This window comes from Lampris incognitus, chromosome 1, assembly GCF_029633865.1.
Source record: "Lampris incognitus isolate fLamInc1 chromosome 1, fLamInc1.hap2, whole genome shotgun sequence".
NCBI lineage: Eukaryota > Metazoa > Chordata > Actinopteri > Lampriformes > Lampridae > Lampris > Lampris incognitus.
Genome location: NC_079211.1, coordinates 9,888,435 through 9,912,294, shown reverse-complemented (window position 1 = coordinate 9,912,294; position 23,860 = coordinate 9,888,435). Strand labels below are relative to the sequence as shown.

The window sequence follows — 23,860 nt, the reverse complement described above, 5'->3', positions numbered from 1 at the left end:
CTCTCACTCACACATACACACACATACACTCTCACACACACACTCACACACACACTCTCACTCACACACACACATTCACACACATGCACACACACACTCTCTCTCTCTCATAATCACGCACTCTCTCAAAAAATTACAGTGCCACCGTCTGTCTTCCCATGAGCCTCTGCTGCTCCACTTGGCTGTAATAGGTCCCTGAGCGCCACCAGGGGCCCGACTTATCTAGAGACTGATGCCTGTTCCCCCCCCCGCCCGAACCCCCGCAGCACCACCCCTCCCCCTCTCCCTTTCATCTCACCCCTCCTGTTTGTCTGTAGCTCTTCTCCCTCTCTTCATCACTTAGTTTCTATCACTCCATTACTCTCTCTCTCTCTCTCTCTCTCTCTCTCTCTCTCTCTCTCTCTCTCTCTCTCTCTCTCTCTCTCTCTCTCTCTCCCCTTGACACACTCGCCAGCTGATGGTGGAATTATTTTCCTTTCCCTCGATGTTTTATAATGAAGCCGCTCCTAAAAGTCGCCTGTCTTTTTTTCTGTTTCCGTTTTTCTTTTGGTCGTTCTTTCTCTTTTCCAATCGTTCCTCCTCTTCCTCCCTCTGTATTTTTGATGTGTGTGTGTGTGTGTGTGTGTGTGTGTGAGAGAGAGTGTGTGTGTGTGTGTGTGTGTGATGGTTTTCATTACTGTGTACTCTCTTTCTCTTATGCATGCACCCGCACACACACACACACACACACTCACACACACACACAAGCCCTTTGCTCATCACTTAAATCCCTGTCGTGTGTGTGTGTGTGTGCGGGTGTGTGTGTGTGTGTGTGTGTGGGGGGGGGTTGTTATCGTCTGCAGGATGGAGGGCTGTAAGATGGGTACTTGTTTCAGTAAGGGCAGGGAGGCGTTCAGAGATACTTATGTATGACAGGTCTGTTGAAGACCTACCACATATGACAGTACAGTCCCCCCTCCATCCCCCCTCTGGCTATCCCTCTGTCTCTCTACCCTCTCTCTTTCTCTGTCTCTGTCTCTCTCTCTCTCTCTCTCTCTCTCTCTATCAAATTCAAATTCAAATGTGCCTTTATTAGCATGACAAATATACATTTCTATTGCAAAGCATTTTCACATAAAGGACAATGAGAGTGCACGAATACAGAACATATATACACCAACACATGCAATAACACAACCTACACAGCTACGTCAGCTACGTCTCTGTCTCTCTCTCCCTCTCTCTGTCGCTCTCTCTCTGTCTCTGTCTCTCTCCCTCTCTCTGTCTCTCTCTCTCTCTCTTTCTGTCTCTGTCTCTTTCTCCCTCTCTCTGTCTCTCTCTCTCTTTCTGTCTCTGTCTCTCTCTCCCTCTCTCTGACTCTCTCTCTCTCTTTCTGTCTCTGTCTCTCTCTCTTTCTGTCTCTGTCTCTCTCTCTCTCTCTCTCTTTCTGTCTCTGTCTCTTTCTCCCTCTCTGTCTCTCTCTCTCTCTTTCTGTCTCTGTCTCTCTCTCCCTCTCTCTGACTCTCTCTCTCTTTCTGTCTCTGTCTCTGTCTCTCTCTCTTTCTGTCTCTGTCTCTCTCTCTTTCTGTCTCTGTCTCTCTCTCTCTCTCTCTTTCTGTCTCTCTCTCTCTCTCTTTCTGTCTCTGTCTCTCTCTCTCTCTCTCTTTCTGTCTCTGTCTCTCTCTCTCTTTCTGTCTCTGTCTCTCTCTCTCTCTCTCTCTCTCTTTCTGTCTCTGTCTCTCTCTCTCTCTCTTTCTGTCTCTGTCTCTCTCTCTCTTTCTTTCTGTCTCTGTCTCTCCCTCTCTCTGTCTCTCTCTCTCTTTCTGTCTCTGTCTCTCTCTCTCTCTCTCTCTTTCTGTCTCTGTCTCTCTCTCTCTTTCTGTCTCTGTCTCTCTCTCTCTCTTTCTGTCTCTGTCTCTCTCTCTCTCTTTCTGTCTCTGTCTCTCTCTCTCTTTCTTTCTGTCTCTGTCTCTCCCTCTCTCTGTCTCTCTCTCTAGCTCTCTCTCTCTGTCTCTGTCTCTCTCCCTCTCTCTGTCTCTCTCTCTAGCTCTCTCTCTCTGTCTCTCTCTCTCTCTCTTTATGTCTCTCTCTCTCTGTCTCTCGGTCTCTCTCTCTAGCTCTCTCTCTCTCTGTCTCTCGGTCTCTCTCTCTAGCTCTCTCTCTCTGTCTCTCTAGCTCTCTCTCTCTGTCTCTCTGTCTCTCTCTCTCTGTGTCTCTCTCTTTCTCTGTCTGTGTCTCTCTCTGTGCCTCTCGCTCGTCTCGCTTGTCTTTCTTTGGGTTCAGATTAGTGTGTCATGAGTCAGTTTAACGTCAACTTCACAACATCATGCCCGCCACTTATTATAAACGCTGTCTTTATCTCCAAGCTTCTCTATCGCTCTCTTTCTATCCTCTCTCTTTCTGTCACTCTCTCTTTCTATCAGTCTCTCTCTCTGTATCTCTCTGTCTCCCTTCCACCCTCTATTTCTGTCTTTGAAAGTCTACTTTTTATGTATCAGTAGATCCTATATTTCACATATTGGGATCTTAGTTGTAGAATAACATTGTTATGGTTGATATGGACTAGTTCAGGAGTTCTCAATCAGGTCCTCAGGTACCAGTGGTACCTGTTGTTCCAGCCTCCAATCAAGGAACTTTTACACGTAGAACGATGGCTGAATCAGTCAAACATTTATTTTACTGGGGCGTCCGGGTAACGTGGCGGTCTATTCTGTTGCCTACCAACATGCAGATCGGCGGTTCGAATCCCCGTGTTACCTCCGGCTTCGTTGGGCGTCCCTACAGACACATTGGCCGTGTCTGCAGGTGGGAAGCCGGATGTGGGTATGTGTCCTAGTCGCTGCACTAGCGCCTCCTCTGGTCGGTCGGGGCGCCTGTTTGGGGGGGGGGACTGGTGGGAATAGCGTGATCCTCCCATGCGCTACGTCCCCCTGGCGAAACTCCTCACTGTCAGGTGAAAAGAAGCGGCTGGTGACTCCACATGTATGGGAGGAGGCCTGTGGTAGTCTGCAGCCCTCCCCGGAGCGGCAGAGGGGGCGGAGCAGCCACGGCTCAGAAGAGTGGGGTAATTGGCCGGGTACAGTTGGGGATAAAAATCAGCATGGAAAATATGTGGGATCCCTGCAATCATCTTAAACAAGCAGAATGGCTCTCAGTGCCTTGCTCAAAGGCACAATCTAAGCTGTATGTATGTGAGGTTTGAAAGTGCGCACACACACACAGACACACACACACATTGTGCTGAGCCTGGTGTTGTTGGTGTGTTCCAGTGCTGACGTGTTTAAGGAGGGATTTAAAGGTGCCGGGTCATGGTGAAGTAGGTTTTCGGGTCCCTTCAAGAGGGATTAGGGAGGTTAGAAGGTCCAGGTCCACAACGCGGGTAAACTGGCTTCACCCTCCTCTCAAAACACCCCCAAGCCCCAACCCCCCCCCCCCGTAACTGCCCCAAACGTCCTGAAGAGTCTCCAAGCCCACATAAGCACTTTTAGTGCTGCCTTTTCAGGCAGTTTTTGGAACAAAACAAGCGAGACGGTACGAGATGCTGATCATTTGATGTTTGACTCCATTTTGGGTCATTGCTTCCACGATGACCCACATGGACACATGAGACCCCCATGAGGGTCGGGAGCCCAGGTTGAGATCTAAGGCCATACGGTACATGCATTAATGTTAATCTAGCTTCCAGAGTGTAAAAAAAACGAACCTAAGGGCGTCCGGGTGGCGCGGCGGTCTATTCAGTTGCCTACCAACACGCGGATCGGCGGTTCGAATCCCCGCGTTACCTCCGGCTTGGTCCGGACGTCCCTACAGACACAATCGGCTGTGTCCGCGGGTGGGAAACCGGATGTGGATACGTGTCCGGGTCGCTGCATTAGCGCCTCCTCTGGTCGGTCGGGGCACCTGTTCAGGGGGGAGGGGGACTAGCGTGATCCTCCCACGCGCTACGTCCCCCTGGCGAAACTCCTCACTGTCGGGTGAAAAGAGGCGGCTGGCGACTCCAAATGCATCAGAGGAGGCATGTGGTAGTCCGCAGCCCTGCCCGGAGGGGGGGGGGGGGTGGAGCGGCAACCGGGACAGCTCGGAAGAGGGAGAAAAACAGGCTCGGTCAGCGGGCCGCGCCCCCGCTGCCGCGCCGTCGCCGTCATGACGATTTACACCAGAGAAATCACAACACGATTACAATCAACCTCATTATCCAGCAGGATGATCCTCATCACTGGCACACCGTAATAACACCCCCCCCCCCTCCATTTCAGGATCAGCCTGAGCAAAAACACACCATCGTAATCATCTTAAAGTACCACGAGGGAACCTTTTGGGGATTTCCGAGGGTTTTTTAAACCACAAGAGGCTCCCCCCCCCCTCCTCTTCATCACACGGCATGAAGATATGCGCTTTTATTTACAAGCCATAGCTCAAAAAGCCCTATCGCAGCAGAAAAGGCCCTCACAGGCGAGGTGAAGGGATATTGCTGCACTTATGTTCGTGTCATAAAGCAGTTCCTCTAGTTCCTGGGAGGGCTGGCCTCGAGGAAACTGATGTGAATGGCGGCGGTGTCGTTTCCCCCCCCCCGGCCACCACGCCCTGCCACCGAAATGAATGTAATGATGATGTGTTAAAGCAAAAAAAAAAAAAGTTAGCCGGTGCGGCTTTAACGGCGTGATTCACGGCTGCATCGGGAACAAGTTCCCCCGCGGGTGCTTCGTCGGCAGGCAGCTCCCTCCATCTTCATCAGGAGCGCGTGATTTAATGTGCTGAACACGGCCGAGAGCTGCTACCCGGAGACGAGGGGGGGTGTGTGTGTGTGTGTGTGTGTGAGGCGGTAGTAGGTGCAGGTTTGGGAGAAATCTCACCTTTGAGGAAGAATATAAATCTAATCGGCTTGCGATAAAACGAGAGTGGAAAGGTAGTTTCAGCGTAAGGTGTCGAGAGACTCGTGTGGCTGCCCAACTGCCCTGGTCGCTGCACTAGCGCCTCCCCTGGTCAGTCGGTGCGCCTGTTCGGTGGGGAGGAGGAACTGGGGGGAATGGCGTGATCCTCCCACGCACTACGTCCCCCTGGTGAAACTCCTCACTGTCAGGTGAAAAGAAGTGGCTGGCGACTCCACATGTATGGGAGGAGGCATGTGGTGGTCTGCAGCCCTCCCCGGATCACTACGTCCCCCTGGTGAAATTCCTCACTGTCAGGTGAAAAGAAGCGGCTGGCGACTCCACATGTATGGGAGGAGGCGTGTGGTAGTCTGCAGCCCTCCCCGGATCACTATGTCCCCCTGGTGAAACTCCTCACTGTCAGGTGAAAAGAAGCGGCTGGCGACTCCACGTGTATTGGAGGAGGCATGTGGTAGTCTGCAGCCCTCCCCGGATCACTACGTCCCCCTGGTGAAACTCCTCACTGTCAGGTGAAAAGAAGCGGCTGGCGACTCCACGTGTATTGGAGGAGGCATGTGGTAGTCTGCAGCCCTCCCCGGATCACTACGTCCCCCTGGTGAAACTCCTCACTGTCAGGTGAAAAGAAGCGGCTGGCGACTCCACGTGTATTGGAGGAGGCATGTGGTAGTCTGCAGCCCTCCCCGGGTCGGCAGAGGGGGTGGAGCAGCAACCGAGATGGTTTAGATGAGCGAGGTAATTGGCCAGACACAATTCGGGAGAAAAAGCGGGGGGGGGCGTCGAAACAGACAGGGCGGTCTTGTTTCAAAGAGACCAATCACTGTTCTGGTAGGCGGGACTTCATGTGACGGTGCGTCGAGTGGCAAACTCTTTAAGTGGAACCTGAACTTGTGAGCAACATGTTGGTGGTTTGGGTGTGTCAGCAATGGAGAACCTGTCAAAACACCATCAAAACATGTTGACGTTTACCGAATTTGCCGTTGTGGTCATTAAATAGATTAGGAATGAGCACAATCCGTTTAATGCTACCATGAAACTGCAATGTGTTTCAGATTTGGAAGAACTTAGGGGCCCCATCAGAGCTAGTGATGCACTTGGCCTTTGCTAACTCCCTCCAGACGGAGAGTCGTAGTCGGGAAAACCAGGCTTTTACCGTAGCCAGCTGGTAAACAGGCGAGGAACAAAGGCTCAGAATGAAGTGTTAAAGACATATTCCGAGGAAATCTTTGACAAAGCCGACAAAGTTAGTCAAACAGGCCTTGAAGGGAGTGTGACCGAATTCTCCGTCGTAGTTATCCTTGCTGAAATGCAACCATTCGTAGGGATTAGTTGAAAAATGTAGTACAAGGAGCTGTGAGGGGGAAGGGCAGGATGTGTCCGACCAGATGTGGTTGGCACCAACCAGAGCGCTACATGAGTTTGTCACATCTGTTTAAGGATAGGTCACAGTAGTGGAAAATTGTGCGAACGTTTGCTTTGCTCTCTGCTTTTGCACCTCATTAAGTGCGTGGTGGATCACTGCTGTGACACATGACTGAACGTTAGTTAGCCATAACTTGCTAGCTAGGTAGCCACAAGAGAGTCCTCCATATTGGAATGTTGTTGAGGTCATTCAAGAAAGTCTTGCCATTGGCTGATGGTGCAAATTCGCGGGTGAAAGTTCATCATGAACTCTGTGTGAAGGTGAAGTGCAGTATTGATGATACGTCTTCACCCTTCGCACGTTTTTGAGTGGAAGTGAATTGTACTCGCAGTGAAACTGCATACTTTCCTGCTAATGTGACCGCCTCGTTAGGCTAGACTAATCCAGAACTGGAGAATGTCCCTCACTAGATGGCGCTCTTTTGCAGGAAGGCCTCTGCAGCTCAGTGGGTTGAACAAGGCGTTAACAGAGCCAGGGTTGAGGGCTCCGTTCCCTGTGAAGCGTTAAGTTAGGACGGTCCATCGCCTCCACCAAATGGCAGGATGTGACCTCATGATGAGGAACCCCGCCACCCCGACCACTGACATAAATGCAAGCAGGGCTGCGGGAGAATCCACCCCACATTGCTTTGATGGAGCCATGTTAGAAAGGTGTGTGTGTGGGGCGTCCAGGTGGCGTGGCGGTCTATTCCGTCGCCTACCAACATGGGGATCGCCGGTTCGAATCCCCGTGTTACCTCCGGCTCGGTCGGGCGTCCCTACGGTACACAAATGGCCGTGTCTGCGGGTGGGAAGCCGGATGTGGTTGTGTGTCCTGGTCGCTGCATTAGCGCCTCCTCTGGTCGGTCGGGGCACCTGTTTAGGGCGGAGGGGGAACTGGGGGGGAATAGCGTGATCCTCCCGCGTGCTACGACCCCCGGTGAAACTCCTCACTGTCAGGTGAAAAGAAGCGGCTGGCGACTCCACGTGTATGGGAGGAGGCACGTGGTAGCCTGCGGCCCTCCCTGGACCGGCAGAGGGGGGTGGAGCAGCGACCAGGACGGCTTGGAAGAGTGGGGTAATTGGATGGGTACTCCACCCCGAGGGAATCGGTGCCGTGTCTTTCCGCCAGGCTTTCTGCAGGGCTGTGACGTTTTCCACAGTGGGCAGCAGCAGAGATGAAGGGGCCCATCACCGTGGTAATGGGCTCAGAGACGTCTTTGTCTGGAGAAACGGTTATTTATTATTTATCGGTTGGTTCATCTGAAGAAATAAAATATCTCGGCGGGAGTTATTGATCACGTCAAACGCTGCGGAGAACGATCAATTACGCCGTTTTTGGGTCCGTTAGTCATTATGTCCGTCCTCGGAGATGTGCTGACTTCACGCTGGGCCGGGCCGCGAACGTGACTTACAATTAAATTCATTTCGAGCGAGACGATCCTTTCGTTTCTCCCTTTATCTCCCCAGTTGTATCCGGCCAATTACCCCGCTCTTCCGAGCCGTCCCGGTCGCTGCTCCCCCCCCCCCCCCTCTGCCGATCCGGGGAGGGCTGCAGACTACCACATGCCTCCTCCCATACAGGTGGAGTCGCCAGCCGCTTCTTCTCACCTGACAGCGAGGAGTTTCACCCGGGGGATGTAGCACGTGGGAGGATCACGCTATCCCCCCCCCCCTCCCCGCCCCAGTTCCCCCTCCCTCCTGAACAGGCGCCCCCAAACTGACCAGAGGAGGCGCTAGCACAGCGACCAGGACACATACCCACATCCGCCTCCCCACCCGCATGTTGGTAGGCAACGGAATAGACCGCCATGCTGCCCGGACCCCCCCCGAGGACGCATGCCATTGGCGACCTGTGTGCATGTGCACCTTCGTTTGTGTGTGTGTGTGTGTGTGTGTGTGTGTGTGTGTGTGCCTGAGTTCGAAACCGTATTTCCATGTATTTGTCAGTGACATACAAGATGGCGGCCTCGGTACAGCGCTCTCTAGCGCTCTCTTTCTGTTGGCTGGTTCTCTGTGTGTCCGGTTACTCAAACCCGGTCACGTTCACCAGGGGAGAGAGCTGCTGAACATCAGCCAGTTAACCCCAGATCAGTTTCTCATCGGTTTTCCCAAACCCGGAACGGGGGAAGCGGGCCAGTGTGCCGGTGAGGCTCCGACGGCGGGGGATTGTGATCCGCGCTCGCCTGGCGAATCCCCGCCCGGTGCCCAGCGGAATCCACCGGCTGCGTGTCAACGGGACGACCGGGGACTTGGCCTGTTCTCCTGCCCCTGGTTTCACTGAAACCTGGCTCGGCGAAGCCGCCCCCATCGGCAGGCTACATCTGCCAGCTCTCCACCCACACTAAATGGACCGCGTAACGGTGCCGGTGGGGAAAGCGGAGGGTGGAGAAATGTGCTGCAATGTGAACGAAGGGCGGAGAAATGTGCTACTACGTGAGTGAAGGGCGGAGATATGTGCTGCTACGTGAGTGAAGGGTGGAGAAACGTGCTGCTATGTGAAAGAAGGGCGCAGAAAAGTGCTGCTACGTGAGTGATGGGTGGAGAAATGTGCTGCTACGTGAACGAAGGGTGGAGAAATGTGCTGCTACGTGAAAGAAGGGTGGAGAAAAGTACTGCTACGTGAGTGAAGGGTGGAGAAATGTGCTGCTACATGAACGAAGGGCGGAGAAATGTGCTGCTACGTGAGTGAAGGGCGGAGAAATGTGCTGCTACGTGAGTGAAGGGTGGAGAAATGTGCTGCTACGTGAACGAAGGGTGGAGAAATGTGCTGCTACGTGAACGAAGGGCGGAGAAAAGTACTGCTACGTGAGTGCAAGGTGGAGAAATGTGCTGCTACGTGAATGAAGGGCGGAGAAATGTGCTGCTACGTGAGTGAAGGGCAGAGAAAGTACTGCTACGTGAGTGAAGGGTGGAGAAATGTGCTGCTACGTGAAAGAAGGGCGCAGAAAAGTACTGCTACGTGAGTGAAGGGTGGAGAAATGTGCTGCTACGTGAACGAAGGGCGGAGAAATGTGCTGCTACGTGAAAGAAGGGCGCAGAAAAGTACTGCTACGTGAGTGAAGGGTGGAGAAATGTGCTGCTACGTGAACGAAGGGCGGAGAAATGTGCTGCTACGTGAACGAAGGGTGGAGAAAAGTACTGCTACGTGAGTGAAGGGTGGAGAAATGTGCTGCTACGTGAATGAAGGGCAGAGAAAAGTACTGCTACGTGAGTGAAGGGCGGAGAAATGTGCTACTACGTGAACGAAGGGTGGAGAAATGTGCTGCTACGTGAACGAAGGGTGGAGAAAAGTACTGCTACGTGAGTGAAGGGCGGAGAAATGTGCTGCTACGTGAATGAAGGGTGGAGAAATGTGCTGCTATGTGACCGAAGGGTGGAGAAATGTGCTGCTACATGAATGAAGGGTGGAGAAATGTGCTGCTACGGGAATGAAGGGCAGAGAAAAGTGCCGCTACGTGAGTGAAGGGCGGAGAAAAGTGCTGCTACGTGAGTGAAGGGTGGAGCAATGTGCTGCTACATGAACGAAGGGTGGAGAGTAGGGATGTCACGGTCTTAAGTGAATACTGCAGCCCAGACTTGGACTCACTGTTCAAAAACGGTGAGCCGTTTTACTCGCCGTGGGAGTTTTCATCCTTGGTCCTGGTTGGCGTTTACATCCCACCCCAGGCCGGCGTGAGTGGCACACTGCAAACCCCGGCTGACCGGATTACCGGCTCGGAACAAAAAGACACGGATTCACTTTCCGTTGTCCTCGGGGACTTCATAACGGAGCAAAATTAAACCGCGAACTACCCAAACACACGCAGCATATTAATTGGCCCCACCAGAGGAAATAACACAGTTCTTAAAGACGCATGTCGCTCTGTCTGTTCAACCGTGACCCGACGCTGTGTAGTATTGACATAATGTTTCCCTCCAATGTGCTGTTGTTCCAGTCATTTCTTCTGTTTTTTTGGTTTTATTATGAGTGGTGTATGCAAGCTGCTGTGACCTGGAGTCACATTCCGTCCGGGTGGCGTGGCGGTCTATTCCGTTGCCTACCAACACAGGGATCGCTGGTTCGAATCCCCGTGTTACCTCTGGCTTGGTCGGGCGTCCCTACAGACACGACTGGCCGTGTCTGCAGGTGGGAAGCCGGATGTGGGTATGTGTCCTGGTCACTGCACTAGCGCCTCCTCTGGTCGGTGGGGGCACCTGTCCGGGGGGGGGAACTGGGGGGAATAGCGTGATCCTCTCACGCGCTACATCCCCCTGGTGAAACTCCTCACTGGCAGGTGAAAAGAAGCGGCTGGCGACTCCACATATATGGGAGGAGGCATATGGTAGTCTGCAGCCCTACCCGGATCGGCAGAGGGGGTGGAGCAGCGACCGGGACGGCTCGGAAAGGGTGGAGTAATTGGATGGGTACAACTGGGAGAAAAGGGGGGGGGGGATTCCTCATGTGCATAGGTATGCTTGGCCAGTAAAGTAGATTCTGATTCTAATTATTATTATTTTTATTTTTTTTTGCATTTCACTGATGTGTTATTGATCCGGGAAGTTCGAATCCGTGAAGATATTTCAAACTTTACCGAACTCGAAGGACGAGTGATTTAGTAAGACGAGCGCACAAACTAGAAGAAAGAAAAAAAAAGGTGATGTGACCACTCAGAGGCGCCGTATGACAGAGCATCGCTTTCCCTGCCCGGGTTCTCCCACTGATCCTGGGATTTGAACTGGCAACCCTTTGATCAATGCCACATACAAACCTATAGTCCACCGTTGCCTCTTAGTGGGAGGTGATGTGATTGCAGCCTGGGATGCAGAACGTCTACCGTGGCGTCGCTCGGCTCGGCTTCGACTCATCCACAAAACTGAAAGTAGATCTGATCAGAGCGAAACTAAACTCCACGATATTGGACCAAATTGCTCCAAAAACAAAATTAAATTGAGACCAGATGGGATTAAGGTGACTAGACCGTGCTAAACTCAACACAAATTCTTCTCTTTCTTTGCAGGTAAAATGTTCAAGTCCTTGGACCTGTCGCTCATCGTTGAGTTCATGTTAATGTTCTACAAAGACAAGCCCATCGACTGGCTGCTGGATCACATCATGTGGGTCAAGGTGTGCAATCCGGAGAAGGACGCAGTAAGTAGCGCCGCCTGCTAACCTTTTCCATGCAATAGTCGTGGGTCTACCATGAAGTTCACCGACCTACACAGGATAAGAAGCTCTGCCTGGTCTCTCTCCTCCCAACAGAGACAAAATTCAGGACATTTCTGCCCACGTCACAGAGGAGGTTAGGGTTCGGTTGTTTATGGGTCAGGGTTAACCGAACCAGTGAGGGCCCTGTGATGGCCTGACGCCTGTCCAGGGTGTCTCCCCACCTACCCCTGAATGACTGCTGGGATAGGCTCCGGCATCCCCGCGACCCTGAGAGCAGGATAAGCGGTTTGGATAATGGATGGATGGATGGATGGATGGGTGTGTGGTCTGTGAAAAATTTGTAAACTTTTTCATAAAATCCCAGACAGAGTTTCGCTGATTGGCCCCCAATAAATCAAAATGGTTCCCGCTGTTCATTTCAGAACAATCACGTCAATGTGTCATTTATTTTAATGTTATTATTTAATTGTTAAATTAATAACTAACTATAATCGTGTCTTAAATTGCTCCCTAAAAAAAAAAATTCATGATTGAACAGGAATCAAACCCAAGTCACCCATGGGAGGGGGCTTGGACTTTAGGACTGAGCTCCTTCTCTAGTGTCAGTCACACATCATGTAGGGCTAATGTAGCATAATCACTACATTTTCTATTGGCGTGTCCCCACCGAACTAATGCTCGAAGTCGCACAGCATAGATTTTGACATGGTGAGCGACAAGAAGCCGGCAGATAGTTTGCCGCATCAAGTGTCCGGATCGAGTGAGAATTGAGGGCGTTACAGTGCGCCATATTTGTTCATCTGTTTGTGTGCGTTGATCAGAATGGCTTGGTGTCAATACATGTTCTATGGAGGCGCACCCTCCGAGCAAACGCTCATGTCTCCGAAACTATATCTCATGCAGCTCAGATGTTTACGTTGTGGGCGTCACAAGAAGCCGGTGAACATTGTGTCCAAATAGAGCGTGCATTTAGCATTTATAGCGATTTTAAAATGGTGGAAATTTGGAAGATTGTGTTGTGGCATTTAGAGATCACGTCGTGTAATGTTCGACTATGGGGCACGCACCCTCCAAGCAAATGCTCGTATCACAAAAATGACAAACTTCAGGTCCAACATGTTTCCCTCGTGAGCGACTCCACAAGTTTTCCTACGTTTTGACGTATTTCTTGTGCACGTGTGTCGAAAACTGCTCTTGCAGCAGTGAGTTAGACGTCCTTTTGGCAGAAGTGCAGAAGTGCAGATCTGTCCTACGCACTTTAAATTCCCACAGGAAACCTCTTCGGCGAAATTCTATAACGGGAATACCAGGAAAACTGCCAGCCGAATCCTTCCACAAAGTAATTGCAACCCGAGTAGGACCCAGAGGTTTGAGTTGATACAAGAAATACTTTCTTAAGGCAAACTCATCAGAAGTTAATAGAGACAATGCGTTTTTGGTTATTACAGTGCCCCCCAGAGGTCAAATGATGCATCCCCCCCACCACCACCACAACCTCAGGTAGGGGTCCTGAGTCCATATACCAAGTTTGGTGTCAATACGTCAAACAGTTGCTGAGATATGACCTCACGTTTTGTTTGCCGGCTTCACCGCCGATTTTGATCGGCTGTAAAGGTCACACGGTTTCAAAAATTAAAAATCCATGTAATCGCTTTTGGTGAGGCTTTGTCTGAAGATCAACTGTAACAAATTTGGGGGAATAAAAGAGTACCTCATTTTTGGAACTTGGGCATACCGTTCAAAAGTTACATGCATAAATGTACATCCAACGTTGACCCTTTGGTGGCGCTAAAGCACTTGAGGTGCAGACATGAAACTTGTTGAAAATTAATCATGGGACAGTCCCCAGTAAGTTTGCCGAACTTCACAGCTTTTTACCATACCGTTCTAGGGGCCATCCTCCATACACCCTAGCCAGAAGAAGAAGTTGCGTGATAAGAAAAGGTAGCAACAAGGTGCCTGCGCAGCTTTGCTGCTTGGCCCCAAGTAAAGAGATGTAGGTTATATTTATATATATGAAAAAGAGATGTAGGTTATATTTACATATGAAAAAGAGATGTAGGTTATATGTATATATAAAAAAAGAGATGTAGGTTATATTTATATATGAAAAAGAGATGTAGGTTATATTTATATATGAAAAAGAGATGTAGGTTATATTTATATATAAAAAAGAGATGTAGGTTATATTTATATATAAAAAAGATGTAGGTTATATTTATATATAAAAAGAGATGTAGGTTATATTTATATATAAAAAAGAGTTGTAGGTTATATTTATATATAAAAAAGATGTAGGTTATATTTATATATGAAAAAGATGTAGGTTATATTTATATATAAAAGAGATGTAGGTTATATTTATATATGAAAAAGAGATGTAGTTTATATTTTTATATAAAAAAGAGATGTAGGTTATATTTATATATAAAAAATAGTTGTAGGTTATATTTATATATAAAAGAGATGTAGGTTATATTTATATATGAAAAAGAGATGTAGTTTATATTTTTATATAAAAAAGAGTTGTAGGTTATATTTATATATAAAAAAGAGATGTAGGTTATATTTATATATAAAAAAGAGATGTAGGTTATATTTATATATAAAAAAGAGATGTAGGTTATATTTATATATAAAAAAGATGTAGGTTATATTTATATATAAAAAAGAGATGTAAGTTATATTCAAATAAAAAAATAGACGTAGGTTATATTTATGTATAAAAAAGAGATGTAGGATATATTTATATATATAAAAAGACATGTAGGTTATATTTATATATAAAAAAGACATGTAGGTTATATTTATATATAAAAAGACATGTAGGTTATATTTATATATAAAAAAGATGTAAGTTATATTCAAATATAAAAAATAGATGCAGGTTATATTTATATATAAAAAAGACATGTAGGATATATTTATATATATAAAAAGACATGTAGGTTATATTTATATATAAAAAATACATGTAGGTTATATTTATATATAAAAAAGACATGTAGGTTATATTTATAAATAAAACAGATGTAAGTTATATTCAAATATAAAAATAGATGCAGGTTATATTTATATATAAAAAAGAGATGTAGGATATATTTATATATATAAAAAGACATGTAGGTTATATTTATATATAAAAAAGAGATGTAGGTTATATTTATATATAAAAAAGAGTTGTAGGTTATATTTATATATAAAAAGAGATGTAGGTTATATTTATATATAAAAGAGATGTAGGTTATATTTATATATAAAAAAGAGATGTAGGTTATAGTTATATATAAAAAAGATTTAGGTTATATTTATATATAAAAAAGAGATGTAGGTTATATTTATATATAAAAAAGAGATGTAGGTTATATTTATATATAAAAAAGAGATGTAAGTTATATTCAAATATAAAAAATAGATGTAGGTTATATCCATATATAAAAAGACATGTAGGTTATCTTTATATATGAAAAGGAGATGTAGGTTATATTTATATATTAAAAAGACATGTAGGTTATATTTATATATAAAAAAGAGATGTAGGTTATATTTATATACAAAAGAGATGTAGGTTTTTTATATATATATATATATATATATATATATATATATATATATATATATATATATATATATATAGTAGATGCACATTTAGAAAAATATGCAGCAGCATGTCCACATGTTCAGTTATTGCACAGAGTAAAGTTATTTACGCCTCACGATAGCGTAGCGGTCTATTCCCTTACCTACAAACACGGGGATCGCTAGTTCGAATCCCCGTGTTGCCTCCGGCTTGGTCAGGCGTCCCTACAGACACAATTGGCCGTGTTTGCGGGTGGGAAGTCAGATGTGGGTATGTGTCCTGGACGCTGCACTAGCGCCTCCTCTGGTCAGTCGGAGCGCCATGTTCAGGGGGGAGGGATAACTGGGGGGGGGGGTAGCGTAGTCCTCCCATGTGCTACGTCCCCCCTGGTGAAACTCCTCACTGTCAGGTGAAAAGAAGCGGCCGGCGACTCCACACGTATGGGAGGAGGCATGTGGTAGTCTGCAGCCCTCCCCGGATCGGCAGAGGGGGTGGAGCAGCGACCGGGACGGCTCGGAAGAGCGGGGTAATTGGCCAAGTACAATTGGGGAGAAAAAAAGTTATTCACAGTTATTGGACGTTGTATATTGCAGGTAATAGCAAGCCGACAGATGTATTCATCCATTATCCAACCCGTTTATCCTTATCCTCACTCCGGGTCGCGGGGATGCTGGAGCCTCTCCCAGCAGTCATTGGGCGACAGACGTATATCACATATAATTAAGTAATAAATGAATGTATAGCGGTGCTGTAGAAGATATACATCCTCCCGGATCGCTGGGGTCAGTGTTATGGGGGGGGGGGTCGTACATTTTCACGGCCGCCGGCAGGAAGGCTCTTGCGGGGTTATTCTTTCCTTCTATGCTAAAGGAAAGCACAGCAGCAAGCTTCTGTCTGGCGTAGGCTGGTGAACTTTGCCCTTGGCTTTGACAGAACGAGCTGAACACGAGTGTTGGGCTCGGCTCGGCGAGCGGTGCGGGGGAAAACGGTCTCTCCTTCAGTCAGGAGGCGCGTCATGACCTGAGCAGGTTTTTATTTCCTCCCGCAGTCTCGCAGCCCGTCTGCTGCTGCTAAACACACCAGACCAGACCCTGTTGGCATCAGTACTGACCATGACTAGATGGTTGGCAAAGCATCCACAGTCTCTTTCTCTCTCTCTCTCTTTCTTTCTTTCTGTCCATGAAGCAAAAAGTATTGTGAAAGACAAACAAAATGTCTCTCTCTATCTATCTATCTAGCTCTCTTTCTTTCTCTATCATCTAGCTATCTCTCTCTCTCTCTCTCTCTCTCTCTCTCTCTCTCTCTCTCTCTCTCTCTCTCTGTATCTGTATCTATCTATCTAACTATCTATCTATCTGTCTCTTTCTTTCTCTATCATCTAGCTATCTCTCTCTCTCGATCTCTCTCTCTGTGTATCTATCCATCTGTCTGTCTATCTATCTATCTATCTATCTATCTATCTATCTATCTATCTATCTATCTATCTGTCTGTCTGTCTGTCTGTCTGTCTGTCTGTCTGTCTGTCTGTCTGTCTGTCTGTCTGTCTGTCTGTCTGTCTGTCTGTCTGTCTGTCTGTCTGTCTGTCTGTCTGTCTGTCTGTCTATCTATCTATCTGTCTCTCTTTCTTTCTCTATCATCTAGCTATCTCTCGATCTCTCTCTCTGTGTATCTATCTATCTATCTATCTATCTATCTATCTATCTATCTATCTATCTATCTATCTATCTATCTATCTATCTATCTATCTATCTATCTATCTATCTATCTATCTATCTATCTGTCTCTCTTTCTTTCAAATTCAAATTGAAATGGCTTTATTGCCATGATGTAATAGTGTACATATTGCCAAAGCAAGTGTCCAAATATTGAGGGGAAATAATCCAAACATCAGTTTCTCTCTCTCTCTCTCTCCCTCTCACCGTCTCTCTTTATCCAACAGAAACATTGTGACAGACAGAAAGCCAACCTGAGGATCCGCTTCAAGCCGTCTCTGTTCCAACATGTTGGCACCCACTCCTCGCTTGCCGGAAAGATCCAGAAACTCAAGGTAGAGTGTGTGTGTGCACGTGTGTGTGTGCTGCAAAGCTGTGGTATGAGTGGATAATACTTCTCTTTCCCTAAACTACCAACATCCAGGGTGCCCTCGAGCAAGACGCCGTGCACACGTTTACTCTCGAAGACCGCCGTCTCTCGGGGGTGAATGTATGTGTGGAGCTGTGCGAATGTGAGGCGGCAGCGTGTCTCCTGTGGAGAAATGAGAGGCGAAGCTGGCCCAGTCTCCCGGCTGTCTCGCTCCACTCAGACTACAGATGGAGGATTCTGCAGCCTGCCACCCGGCCTGCAGCGCTGAGGCTTAATGCCTCTTATTGCTGTGTTAAGAGCAATGGATATTAGCCCGGCTGACTGGTTCTGCAATCTAGCTCAATCAATTGGCTATTGATCGGGCTGTGCCGCTCCGCTGCTTCCTCCATGTAGACATTAAACCGTAGGAGCCCGTGCTCCGAGGAGCCCTTCTTTGGATAAAGCCTTAATTCTGCTAACCTGCCAGACTGCAGACAGTCTGGCCGTTGGGGTTTTTTGCATGTCAGAAAAGTCCTGGCCCCGAAAAAAATAAATTGGGACTGAAATTAGCGGAGCAGAAATGGGCCGTATTCATCCCAACAGCATTTCGTTAGAATGGATCGTTAAATGTTCCTGTGACTTCGTACCGTTGAAACCTCCGCCGTTTCATTCAGACTGTAGAGCCACACATCAGAGGATATGAATAATAATCAAGGGCTCTTTGGTGCAGGCATACTCAGATGTTATTTTCATGGGTTTTCTTGGCCGGTGAATGTGTTTAAAGACATATTTCTGTGACACAAGCGGTGATGGTCATAAAGAATAGTAAGTGTATCTTCTGTCACTGCTGGCAGTCATGAATGAATCACATTTCACGTCATGTTGTCGTCTGTCGACAGTGGTGATAACTCTGTGTGTGTGTGTGTGTGTGTAACCTCTCCAGAGATACTGGCTGGATATATATATATATATATATATATATATATATATATATATATATATATATATGTCCATCCATTATCCAAGCCGCTCATCCCAGTTAGGGTCACGGGCTGCTGGAGCCTATCCCAGCAGTCAGTGGGCAGCAGGTGGGGAGACAACCTGGACAGGCCGCCAGTCCATATATAGGTAGCCCTCTCACCTTTTTCAGGTGGTGTGTGTCTTCCTCAAGTTCGGGTCCTCTACCAGAGGCTTGGGAGTTTGAGGGTTCTGCACAGTATCTTAGCTGTTCCTAGGACTGCACTCTTCTGGACAGAGACCTCAGGTGCTCCTATTACCACTGGGACTACTGTGGATTTCACCTTCCACATCCGATCTAGTTGTTCCCTCAGCTCTTGGTATTTCTCTAGCTTCTCGTGCGCTTTCTTCCTGACGTTGCCGTCGCTCAGGATTGCTTCATCGATCACGACTGCTGTCTTCTGTTCCTTGTCGACCACCACAATGTCTGGTTGGTTAGCCAGTACCTGCTTGTCAGTCTGCAAATTGAATTCCTACAGGATCTTAGCCCTGCCATTCTCAACCACCTTTGGCACTGATATCTGTGGCCTCTAATTCCTCCTGTGGCCAGCTTATTATCCCAGTTGGGTATCTTGATGACTGGTAGGGCGTACACGTTGATGGCTTGGATCTCATTCCTACCATTGAGCTGGTTTCTCAGGACCTGTCTTACTCTCTGAAGCTATTTGGCTGTGGCTGACCCCCTTGCTTTTACGCCATGGCTCCCATTGGCCTGTGGGATACCAAGATACCTATAACATGTATGTCTGCAATCCTGCCTTCTGGTAGCTGCACCTCTTCAATCATGATCACCTTCCCTCTCTTTGGCATCATTCAGCCAAACTTTTCCGGTCCGAATGGCATCCCAATGTCATCGCTGTATATTCTGGTGGGGTGGATCAGTGAATCGATCTCTCGTTCACTCTTGGCATACAGCTTGATGTCATCCATGTAGAGGAGATGACTGATGGTTACCACACTTCTGAACTTGTATTCATATCCACTCTGCGATGATCTGGCTGAGGGGGTTCAGGCCTATGCAGAACAGCAGCTGGGACAGCGCATCACCTTGGTATATGCCCTATGTAATGATGTAATGCTCTGATGTCATGTTGGGATGATGTGGTATTTTAACGATGTCATGTTGAGATGTTTTCATGTTGAGGTGATTTAATGGTGGTCTGTGCATGATGGTGCATTCCAGGACAAGGACTTCGGGAAACAGACACTCCATAAAGGCCACGCCAACCCCCTGGCAGAGGTGACGACCAGCCTGAAGACATACCAGCACTTCACCCTGGAGAAGGCTTACCTGGGGGAGGACTTTTTCTGGGCCTTCACCCCCGTGGCAGGAGACTTCATACGGATACGCTTCTTCACCCCGGTCCGGATCGGGAGGTGGGTGTGCAGGGTGACAGCGTGGTCCCGTGGAGGTCTAGTGTTACGGTGCGGTCCATTCTAATGGCCTGGTGTAGAAGTCCATTGTAAAGCTGCTATTGGGAGTTTGGGATTTTTGTTGACTTTGTGCACCCTTGTGGACAAAAGCGGTAATGTTACGCAGAGGAACGGCTCCATTTCACATAAGCGTTGCCTTTTGTTGCAAAGATCTCCGTTCAGTCTGTGATAGTTGCTGCATTTGGTTGAAGATGTAGTAGTGTTTCGCAAAAACAGCAGTTTGTAAGATTTACAGCCATGAGGCAATTTATCTCTAATTGTGGATGTGCAGCCCATCTGTGTGCCTCATGTAGTTTTTGTTAGATTTCCCAGGAGATCTTACCTGGAGACAAGCATTTGAAATCGTTGCACAGCGATTTCTAATCTTCCTGCTGATGGTCTCTTCTGGTTATGTCAGTCATACAGAGACATCAGAATTAAGTTGAGACTGATAAATCGTCAATGACAAGCCCCTTGTGGCAGCTTTAACAGGCCATTTAGTCCACTATCGTCCTGCTCCAGTCCACTTGACATCGCTTGACTTTCTTTTCAAGTAAAGCTGTCCAGTCAGTTCAGTTCAGCTTGTTTGTGTCTCGCTGAATATCAGGGGGTGTTTTTTTCACTCACTGAGTTCTTGGGTTGAGGAGATTTTCCTCTCTGATGTATATTGTCTGAGCGTTTGAGCCCCAGACCGACAGAATGTGACAGCGAGTCTGGCGGGTTCGTAACTACTGTGTCCAGTGGGCTAAAGCAGAGCTGTGTCAGGAGATACGAGGGGCTGTTAAACTTGCAAAGAAGAACTCTTTTCCCATCACTTCATAAATAAAATAAATGGAAAAAGCAACGTGAATAAGAACAATTTTCTAAATGACAAATAAATTCTAGCTTTTCCTCCAGGCGTTTTCTGTCCTGGGTGCTGTGGGCTGGAGCGTTAATGTGCATCATTTGTCGGTTTTTCAGGTATTTCTTCAGGAGCGGGAACATCGAGCATCCAGGGGATAAGCTCTTTAACACGTCTGTGGAGGTCCTGCCGTTCGACGTGAGTTTCCCCCGCTGGTCCCCGGTCAGATTAACTGCAGTTATGTCAGGTTGTTAAGGCTGAAATCCATGATTCTTCTCCAGCAATAAAAATATATCTCATCCGTCTGGACCATGGAACCAGATTGCATGACACTAACTGGTATCTACCATGGTTGGAGACACTCTCCAGTGTCCATATACCACTGGTGAAATGTCCTGACCGGGTAAGCAGCAAAAATGTTCCTACTTAAACAGGAAAAAGACTGAAACGTGATGCCAATGTGGCCATGACAATCACTATGACCAGACAACAGTGTTCCCATATAGTGTGATGTAGTTTGTGTTAGCTTTGGTCCCAGGTTCCTTTTTTTGGGGGGGGTGGGGGGTATTTTTCCACCTTTTTCTCCCCAATTACCAATTACCCCACTCTTCCAAGCTGTCCCGGTCGCTGCTCCAACCCCTCAGCCGATCTAGGGAGGGCTGCAGACTACCACAGACCTCCTCCGATACATGTGGAGTCGCCAGCCGCTTCTTTTCACCTGACAGTGAGGAGTTTCACCAGGGGGATGTAGCACGTGGGAGATCATGCTATTCCCGCAGCCCCCCCCCCCCGAACAGGTGCCCCGACCGACCAGAGGAGGTGCTAATGCAGCGACCAGGCTGCATACCCACATCCGGCTTCCCACCCGCAGACACGGCCAGTTGTGTCTGTGGGGACGTCCGACCAAGCCGGAGGTGACATGGGGATTCGATCCCCAACCCAGGATCCATTTCTACAAGGGTGGGAACTGTTTACTGCTGTAAACTACATCACAACACTGTTCTGCTGGAAGACTGACTGTCTGTCCAACACAGCCACCACATCACAATTATCAAAATGGATAGCAGCAATGACTTATTGATGGAGAAAATTGCAGATTTCAGCTTTAATAAATCAGGTACCAGGTTTCGGTCTTTCACCCTGACCAACGAATCTCATCCCAGTGAACCAGAAGAAAGCAGCTGATAATGTACAAACTCCAATGTCCTGTTAGCTCTCTGTTTGTCTCATAAAACTCAGGTCGAAAACAATAAAAAAAAAACCAGTATAATACAGTTTTACAGCCTCATATAAAAAGCATGATGTTAGATATGAAACTACGGATCAATAATCCGCTGTCCACCTGCCTCCTCTGGTTTTGTGCCAAAAACACGCTCGGCTCCTTCATTTCAAAGAGAGCTGCTTCATAAAAACCCCCAAACCCAGGGACCGTCAAATATGGATCTCCTCTCTGCTCCTTTCCCCTCTCCTCGTCTCCATATTCCAGTCACAGCAAATCTGGCAAGTGTAGCGTAGATCTCTGTGTCACCTCCCAGCGGGGGGAGAGTTGAAGCGGACCACCGCTGTGTTAAAGCCTCAGTGTGGCGCCGCACAGGGGAGGACACCTGTGGCGGAGAGATGGGGAGCAGAGGGGGGGGGGGGAGGAGGAGGCGAAAAGAAGAGAGGAATCAAAGAGGAGCGGAATTATCTACTGAGGAGAGGCAGACGTGGAGAAAGAGGGAGACTGCTGCCTGTGGGGACCAGCCTCCTCCTGTCAACACACACACACACACACACCACGCACATGCACGCCCACACACACATGCACACACAACCACACGCTCACACACATGCACACACAACCACATGCTCACATCCACACACACATGCATGCACAACCACATGCACATACCCACACACACATGCACGCACAACCACATGCACATACCCACACACACATGCACGCACAACCACATGCACATACCCACACACACATGCACGCACAACCACATGCACATACACACACATGCACGCACAACCATATGCACATACCCACACACACACATGCACGCACAACCACATGCACGTACTTACACAACCACATGCACATACCCACACACAACCACATGCACATACCCCCACACACACATGCACGCACAACCACACGCACATACCCTCCACACACACATGCACCCACAACCACACGCATATACCCACACAACCACATGCGCATGCACACACAACCACATGCACATACCCACACACACACATGCACGCACAACCACATGTGCGCGCACATGCAACCACGCACACACATGCACGCCCACACGCACACACACACGCAGTGTAGATACTTGATCTGCAGAAAACAGTGGATGCTGTCTGCACTCTGACAGGTAATTTACTGGACAAGGAAACACAGATGAGTGACAGACAGACAGACAGACAGACAGAAACAGATAGGACGGCAGGCAGGGCAGGTGGACAGGCAGACAGGCAGAAAACTGGACAGACATAAAGACATACAAACAGACTGATAAGAGAGGTGAGAACATCTTCCCAGACTACCAAGTCGGAGGAGAGGAGGGGATGCTAGGGGGGAGGGTACAAGGAGGTAGGAGACGACGAGGAAGTGGGTCCACCAGAGACCTGTAAAGAAAAGAAAAAATCACTTCCCGTATTTTGGAATTGTTTTCTATCAAAAAGCACTCTCTACCCACTGCATGGACCAGACCTCTTTAGAGCCTGGTGCCATGAGTGCACTTCCTCTTTCCAAAGTTTCAACAATTTCAGCTTTTCTTTTTTTTTTGCAAAAATATTTTTATTGAAAACAGTATCAGATGACATAACAAGCAGCATTCAGATTTACATTTTTTAAAAATTACCATAGAAAAGAAAAGTGGTAGTACCACTCAAGTAGTACACGTAAAGTGTACTATTGTGCCCCTTTTCCACTGCATGGTACTGGCTCAACTCGACTCTACGCTGTTCGACTCTACTCGCTTTACTTTTTGGGATTTCGTTTTCCACTGCAGGTAGTATCCCCTCACGGCGAAGCCCCGCCGGTCATTTCTGGGCGTGTTGACTAGTTTGGTTTTTTTTAAGATGTTATTTATATTTAAATAAATATACATATGTTTATATTTGGATTTTAGTTATTTTATTTTATTTTATTTATTCATGGTGGTATTTTCATGTCACCTTTTAGTATCGGCTCAGCTCACTCGGAACCTCGATGGAGGTGGTACCAAAACAAGTACCTGGTACCAGGTACTATCCCTAACTTGTGCCCAATGGGGAACCAAAAAATCCGAGTAGAGTTGAGTCGAGTCGAGCCGGTACCATGCAGTGGAAAAGGGGCATTAGTGTCTTCATAAACTTCAACTGGTCCAGAATTCAGCTGCCCGTATCATCACCAGAACTCCTTCCGTAGATCACATCACTCCTGTTCCTCAGCAGGCTCCCTGTTAAATACCGTATTGACTTCAAGATCCTGCTCCTCACCTTTAAGGCCCTTAATAACCTAGCTCCTTCGTACCTTTCTGAACTCCTTC

The 23,860-nt window shown here is 47.8% G+C and overlaps 1 protein-coding gene across 1 annotated transcript in view; it reads left to right on the top strand.

Annotated features, from left to right (window-relative positions):
- Nucleotides 1-23,860, top strand: part of mgat4b (alpha-1,3-mannosyl-glycoprotein 4-beta-N-acetylglucosaminyltransferase B) — a 190,981-nt gene that overhangs the window by 155,845 nt on the left and 11,276 nt on the right. Inside the window, exons 9-12 of the mRNA XM_056285668.1 lie at nucleotides 11,267-11,397; nucleotides 16,935-17,042; nucleotides 19,257-19,450; nucleotides 20,447-20,525. Coding sequence (XP_056141643.1) covers nucleotides 11,267-11,397; nucleotides 16,935-17,042; nucleotides 19,257-19,450; nucleotides 20,447-20,525 — 512 coding nt within the window. The remainder of the gene's footprint in view (nucleotides 1-11,266; nucleotides 11,398-16,934; nucleotides 17,043-19,256; nucleotides 19,451-20,446; nucleotides 20,526-23,860) is intronic.